This window comes from Rhagoletis zephyria, unplaced genomic scaffold (assembly GCF_001687245.7).
Source record: "Rhagoletis zephyria isolate East Lansing unplaced genomic scaffold, Rhagoletis_zephyria_1.1 Rzeph_scaffold_00538, whole genome shotgun sequence".
NCBI classification, from domain to species: Eukaryota; Metazoa; Arthropoda; class Insecta; order Diptera; family Tephritidae; genus Rhagoletis; species Rhagoletis zephyria.
This window is the reverse complement of record NW_016157622.1, coordinates 174,295-182,291: the sequence shown is the minus strand read 5'-3', so window position 1 is coordinate 182,291 and position 7,997 is coordinate 174,295. Positions and strand designations below refer to the sequence as shown.

General features: G+C 40.2%; 1 protein-coding gene across 3 annotated transcripts in view; it reads left to right on the top strand.

Moving 5' to 3' along the window:
* The first annotated feature begins 222 nt into the window (after window positions 1-222).
* The window catches only part of Ncoa6 (Nuclear receptor coactivator 6), a 106,717-nt gene continuing 98,942 nt past the window's right edge, over window positions 223-7,997 (top strand). For 2 of the 3 annotated variants that reach the window (XM_017612432.1, XM_017612430.1), the window contains exons 1-2: window positions 223-250; window positions 7,140-7,326. In XM_017612432.1, the coding sequence (XP_017467921.1) occupies window positions 239-250; window positions 7,140-7,326 (199 nt within the window). In that variant the 5' untranslated portion in view covers window positions 223-238. The remainder of the gene's footprint in view (window positions 251-7,139; window positions 7,327-7,997) is intronic. The other variant, XM_017612431.1, reaches the window with a different exon arrangement.

Sequence of the window (7,997 nt, the reverse complement as noted above, 5' to 3'; positions counted from 1 at the left end):
GCTGTTTTTCATGGCAGAAATACACTCGGAGGTTTGCCATTGCCTGCCGAGGGACGACCGCTGTTAAGAAAAAAACCGTTTTTTCTATATTTTTTTCGATTTTGCTTTGACCAGGGATTGAACCCAGGCATTGTGGAGTGGAAGCGCGCACTGCTTACCACTACACCACAGCGGCCGACAGTATCCTTTTACCCCGTAGAATTTGTTAAACAAATTCGTTAAATTTTAGTATAATAAAATGCAATTTAAAGTCGCTAAGGCTTACCATTAATTTTTGGCAATTTTTTTTTTTGTTGGCGGTGTTACGGATTTTTTTCATACAAAGTATGTTCGACCATTTTTTTGAAAGAGAAGCAAATAAGCAGAACTTTCCACTCGCACTTTATTGTACTCAATTTTAATGAGTTACAAAACTGCAAACCAAATTGTTTTTTTTTAAGATTCTAATTAAAAAGTGTAAAATTTTGGAACATTGCAGAATTAATTTTAATAAATTTTTACATATTTTGGAAATTTATTATTATATGGTTTTTGTTAGGAAAAGAGCTTCACTTTCATAAAATAAATAATAAATATTAAATAAGGAAAAATAGCCAAAACTTACTAAAATGTCGAGTCCTAATTTCTGTCGAGTTCTATTTCTGTATGTATTCCTTGACTCGAGTCACAGGCATTCAGATTAGAAAATAATAACTGTTTATGGAGAAAATTACGTTCATATACCAACATCAGTTAAAACTCGTTCATAGGCATGCCATTTTAATGAGCTGTTAAGGCGTCGAAACACCGAGTACGGGAAAAATACAGGACATTAAATGAAATACAGAACATTTGGCGTCCCGTATAAAACAGGACGGATGGTCACTGTAATTATAGGCGGCACACACGGTGCGTCTGACATGCGAGTCGGTTTGGATGTGTTAGTGAAAATAAATATGTGTTTGATACACCGACATGACTCTGGCATGGCACACCACGTACACAGATGACTCGCGCGTCAGACGCACCGTCTATGGCGCCTATTATGAATAGAGAATAACGTATGCGGAATGAAATGTGGACTATTTTTAAGCAGACTATAAAAAATTTTGGTAAACACAGGAGCAAAACTAAGTATACCAAAATCTACAGTGCAATCTTAACAAGCAGTCCACTAAAAATTATCTCGTATATTTTAATGCTGAAATAATTTCCTTCAAAGCGAACGAACGCTGAAAATTTGCTTGTAAATTTTGTATACCGAAACTCAGTGTCACGAAAAGTAACGTGTTGTTAAATTTTTTCACGATGAGAATTAAAAATAACTTTATTTACAAAGGAAATGTCGGCTTTATAGAATAGGAAAACCGTAGGAGGAAAATCCACGAGTGCGAAAAAACATGTTTCACATAGCATCGAAATGAGACCCTAGCAAGAATCATAAATTGCTTATCTCTCTGCAAAATCATAATAAAGTACAAAGTAAGCAAAAAAAACATTAGAGACCATGCAAGAGCCAGGGATATAGTGAAATATGTGGAAACCACTTTTCCCAAGGGTTTTTAAACGTTGAAAAGGAAAATTAAAAGCGGCTATGAACGCTTTCCCAAAATTTGCTTGCACCACATTCATTTCAGCGTGACGTCACTCGAGCTGACCCAAAACACATTTTTGCCAATATTTCGGAAACCGAGCGTGCACCGAAATTAGTTTTGGTGGCCCTAAATTGCACCTAATTCCTGAATAATATTTACCAGTGTTCGACGAAGTTTAGTGGATCCAAAACACATTCTTGCGAATATTTTGGAAACCGAGTGCGCACCGAAATTAGTTTAGGTGGCCCTAAATTGGACCTAATTCCTGAATAATATTTAGCAGTGTTCGACGGAATTTAGTTTGTGGGTCAGCTAGCGTGACGTCTCGCTGGCTAACCCAAAACACATTTTTGCGAATACATATTTCGGAAACCGAGTGCGCACCGAAATTAATTTTGGTGTCACGCTGGCTGACCCAAAACATATTTTTGCGAATATTTCGGAAACCGAGTGAGCCCTTAAATTTATTTTGGAGGCCCTAAGTTGCACCTAATTCCTGAGTGATTATTATCATTATAATTTTTTGGAGAAGTGGGTCAGCTATCGTGACAGACGTCACGAACGGTGAATCCGCCTTAACACTGTTTAGTAATTTTGTTGTTCATAAGCACGGTTGTGCGTACATATGTATATAGGCATCTGCCTAGCATTGTAGCTCAATCGCGCACAGTAATGGCGGTGGTAATAAAAAAGTACCGAATATAATTAAATAGTTTTAAAGCGTTTGATATTGCAACATTTCTATTGTAATTTGTAAGCAGTTTAATTCGTAATGGAAGATTAAATATACTCGATATTTCAACTTTTAACATATTTTACAATAATAAACTTTATCCATAATTCACAGACCGAGAACAAATTTTATCGTTGACAGCAGACGGACTTAAGGAAAACTTGAAAATACTAGGGTTAATCACCAGTGGACTCAAAGCTACGCTACACGACAGGTTGATGGAACACTTCGGCCTGAATGTTAACGAAGATGAAGATGCGGAATTCGTCGACGCGGGTAGCAGGCGCAGCGAACATGGTTCGACCACCGAACGCTCAATATTCACACTTCGTGATATTGAAGATTCGTTGACTCCATTCAGCAGATCAGGTCAGCCCAGCCTCGAACAGTGGTTGCCAGACTTCGAGGAAAATGCCTTAGCCGTACAGTGCAGCAAACTGCAAAAATATATGCCAAGCAGTTATTAAAAAAGGCTACTAAAATGTTTGTTTGTAGCCAGGCAGGCATCAGTAGTTAGGCATCGCTCAAGTAAGCGTTGAAGAAAGAATTCGGAACGGCAACATCGGCAATGGAGGTACATCGCGCTTTGAGGTATCGCCGTAAACGTCCGAATGAAGATTTACGCGAGAACTTGTACAGTCTGATTGAAATCGCCAGGTCTGCAAACTTAGATGACATCAGCCTAATAGAATACTTCATTGACGGTTTACCGGACTCAAAATCTAATAAAATTAACCTGTACCAGGCGAAGTCCATCAGCGGTCTTAAAGAACAAATTCAGATATACGAAAAAATTACAGCAGGGAAGAGTCAACAGTCGGCGGCGAACCAAGGTCAACTAATCGGAGTAGCTTAATCTTCAAGGACATAACCTTCAATACACCCAACATGACGCCGCGAACAATTTCAGCGCTGATTGACACCGGCTCCGATCTGTGCTTAATGCGATACAATACTTTGCTTATGTTGAGGTTAGACGTAGAGATAAGTAAGGATAAGCGGCGATTAGTGGGCATAGGCAATAGCAAGCTAGTGACCTTGGGTAGTTTCACCACGCACCTGGTTATAGATAGCATACCGTTGGATATTATGTTCCATGTAATCAACGAATGCGACTTCAGCAATGCAGTAGTCATAGGTAACATGTACTGAAACAGGTTGACCTAGTAGTGACCGAAGACGGTGCTGATTTCCAGAAAAAGAGGGATAAGGAAGGGAAGCAGGCGCTAGCGAGCTTGAAGTCGATTATAATCGAATCGCTGAACTGGTTGGAGAACTGGGAGAATTGTGTCTGCTGACCAGCGAGGAAGAATCACCACGCGTCGATTTGTCTCATCTGAATAGAATGCAAGTAAGCGAAATAAGACAGATGATACACACGTACATCCGGTGAGAAACGCTGATTCGCCGGTAGAAATGAAGATAATCTTGAAGGATGAGATTCCAGTCTCCGAAAACCAAGGCGAATGTCCTATGCAGATAAATGTTTTGCTTGTTCCTAAGAAGAATGGCGAGAAAAGACTGCTGTGACTACAGAAGGTTGAACGAGAAGATCGTGAGGGATAACTTCCCGATGCCGGTGACGGACGATGTCATCGACCGTTTGCAAGGAGCCAAGGTGTTTACAACACTCGATCTAAGCAACGGATTCATCCATGTGCCTATAAATGCTGAATCACGGAAATATACGTATTTCGTTACCTGGAGCGGCCAATACGAGTTCTTGTATGTGCTCTTTGGCATATGCAATTCACCAGCTATCTTTACAAAGTATATCTTTGCAGTGTTGAGAGACGTGATCAGGGACGGAATAGTCGTGGCCTACATGGACGATTTGATAAGTCCCTATAAGGACGAGTCCGAAGGCATCCAACGGCTGCAGGTGGTGCTGAAGACGGCTGCTGCGAATGGGTTGCGAATAAAGTGGAGCAAATGTCAGTTCCTGCTCAAAAGGGTAGAGTTCCTGGGATATGTCGTCGAGAACGGTTCGATAAAACCATTCGACGCTAAGACGAATGCCATTAAGCAGTAACTGGAAGGCAATGCAACCATTCCTCGGATTTACGTCGTATTTCAGGAGATTTGTTGAGGGATATGCAGTTATCGCCAATCCCTTGTCGGATATGTTGCGGCAGGATGTGAGATACGAGCTGGAAGACGAACATTTAGCAGCGTTCCAACAATAAAAATCCGCCTTGGTGCATGTGGCAGTTCTTACGCTGTACGACCCAAAAGCAGTGACTCAGGTACACACGGACGCTTCCAAGTACGGATACGGCACGGTGATGCTGCAGAAGAACTACGAGGATCAGGAGTTTCACCCAGTTCAGTTCATGAGCCGGAAGACAATGCCGGCTGAGGAAAATTACCCCTCGTATGAGTTGGAAGTCCTAGCCATCGTAGAAGCTCTAAAGAAATGGCGCGTGTATCTGGGTATAAAATTCAAAATTATAACCGACTGCAACGCATTCACCAAGACAATAAAAAACGCGATGTGCCTGTCAGAGTATCCCGCTGGGCGATGTACTTGCAAGAAAGAACACCAAGATAAGATATGTGGATGCTTTGAGTAGGGTCTCGTGCCTGTTAATCGAAGACTCGCTGATCCATCGCCTGAAGCAAGCACAGAAAAGAGACGACTGGGTAAGAGCCCTGCGTCGAACGAGAAGAGTACGAGGATTTCTTCATGAAGCGTGGAATACTCACAAGGATCCCGTCGAGGAGCTGATCGTCGTCCTATCACTTATGGAGGAAGAGATAATAAGAGCGGCACATATCCAAGGACACTTTTCCAGTAAGAAGACGCCGGAAGCTATGAAGAAGTCGTTCTTTATTCCGCAGTTAAAGTCCAAAGCAGAACATGTAGTCAGAAGCTGCATAGAGTGCATAACCAACGAGAGCAAGGCAGGTAAACGTGAAGGGTTCCTGAACCCCACAAACAAGAAAGATCGTCCTTTACTGGCAAGCCTAATATTCGCGGCTTGTGTTTTGGTACGCACGCCGTCGAATTTGTATTTTTGCGTCACCCGAAATTGGCTTGCGTACGTTTGCATTTGATTTCATTGAGCGAAACGTCAAATTAAAATGTCACGCAGAACAAAAATTGGGAATTGAGTTAGCTTCATACGCACGCCGTTCAATTTCGGTTGGTCCCGTAGCAGTTGTATGTGCATGAGAAAATTTTCACAGTAAATTGGCGGCGTGCGTGAATATTAGGCTAGCCTGTTAAGCACATTCCACCTTGATCATGTTGGGCCAATGGAGACAACTAAAAAAGCGTATAACTACATATTGACGGTTGTGGACGCATTTTCAAAGTTTGTCTGGCTACATCCGAAGAAGAATACAGCAGCAGAGGTATTAGGCAACCCGAGGCGTATCATAAAAGATAGAGGTGCAGCTTTCACATCGGCCCTCTTCAAGGAGTATTGCGAGAGCGAATCCATTCAACACCTCATCGCCACCGGTGTTCCACGAGAAAATGGCCAAGTCGAGCGGGTACATGAGGTTGTTGTCCCTATGATATCGAAGCTTTGCTGTGAAAGCCCCGGTAGTTGGTACCGTCACGTGGATCGCGTGCAGCAAATAATCAACAACACTCCGCCGCGAAGTACGCGAGTAACACCGTTTAAAATACTTACTGGGCTAGACATGCGGATATCCGGTGCACCAAGCTTGCAAGCCATTTAAGACGGCGCTGCGATAGAGGAAGTCGACTCCGAACGTGAAAGAAGCCGCCATTAAGCGCAAGAGAACATAGCCAAGATTCAAGAAGGGAACCGCAGGACCTTCAGCTCCCATCGTAAGGCAGAGGTTGAGTATAACGTCAACGAATTGGTGGCGATTAAGCGTACCCAATATGGTCGTGGTTTGAAGCTTAATCCAAAATACCTCGGACCTTACACAATACTCTACACTGTCAAGCGAACCGAACATTGTACTCTGATCGATGTAATTAAACGTTTTAGTATTCAATAAATATATGTATACCCGGCATTAACCGCTAACATATCGAGCCCTAACCGCCAAAATAACGTAAGCGACATTTTTTTCAAAATTTAATTTTTGATGCAGAAATGCATTTAGATGCTCTAGGAATATTTCTGCATCAAAAAGAAAATTTTGAAAAAAATGTCGCTTACGTTATTTTGGCGGTTAGGGCTCGATATGTAAAATAGTGTTTAATTCCGAAAGTAACAAGGGCACATATCTCGGGTTTTCGACTCTCTGAACCCGAATCCGAGGTCCGTTAACCTACATAATGTCAGGTTCGAGTTCATTTTAGGGTCAAATAAGAAAACAATTTATTCAATGAAAATAAAAATTCATATACATGGGTTTTTGTTCTCGCTGAATCCGAATATGGGGGTTCTTTGATTCTTCAAGGTCATTTAGAGGTCGTGCCAAGGTCATCTCAAGGTCAAATTCAGAAATATTGTATTGAATTTTGAGGCTTATTCAATGATTTTTTCCCTACTTCAAATGCCTTCGACCATGACCTAAAGGAGGCTAACGGACCTTGGATTCACATTCAGGGTGTCGAATATCTCAGGGATATAGAAGTTTGGTTCAATATGAAAACACGTTTTTTTTGTAAATCTGTGCTATCTGTAGGAGCATTTAGTTTATTATTGGTGATTTTGAGCTAATCAAATAATTAAGGTAATTACTGCAAAAAACTTCAAATAAAAAATCCCGATTAAATTTATAATTATTGTGAAACAGGTCCATCTTAATGTGCATACATATATGTGTGTTTTCATTAATTTAAATAGTTTGTTTTATCATTATGATCCATTTTCTACTACTACATATAAGACATTCTTTTTTTACAGCAGATCGATTCGTGTGTGCGGATAACAGTGCAAATCCCAAAGGATGCAGCGCAACGTTTACGCCAGATGGCATCGGAGGGCAATCCAGCTCTACGTGCCCTCGGCATCATGTCTGTGCAATTGGATGATGACTCTGTGATATCTATAATATTACCTGGAAGAGAAGTTAGTCTGAAAACTTCAGGTATGCCCGTTAAATATTTTGTGTATTTTCCAAGGAATGAAACCGAATCAAATAACGTACCGGTTTCGGTTTTGCAAAGTGTTTCGGTTTCGGTTTTCGTTTCGTTCTTGAAATTTAGTTTCGTGTTAGGTTTCGTTTCGGCTTTGAAATAAAAATGTGAAAACAAGTTTCACAAAAAAGATTATTTATTAAATAAATATGTAAATTCATTTACAAAGGTTTGTTAATTTTTTTTTGCGACATAAACATTGCGGCTAATTTTAATTCATATAAAGAAAAAAGCTCTGAATCACTCACACTCACTCTTTGCAAATTGCCTATCAGCTTGAAAACAGTTTTTAAAAATTGGAAAAGTTATCTATGGCATAAATTGTCGCTTCTTTGTTGTAAAAAGAGGAGGAGGTTATCAGTTCGTCGGAATATACTTTTTTAATTTTTTTATTTTTTATTATTTTTATTTTTTTATATTTTTGTTTTTTATTTTTTATGTATCTTACCGCAGAACTTTTGACTACGTTAACCGATTCCGATAATTCTACTACTAATTTTGTTTAGATCCGATAATTGGATCGTGAAGGAATTAACCATAATCTTAAACTATTTGTTTTTTGTTATTTTATGGCCTTATAACAATTATATTCAACAATTTTTTATGAGCTTGAGGCCGGTTT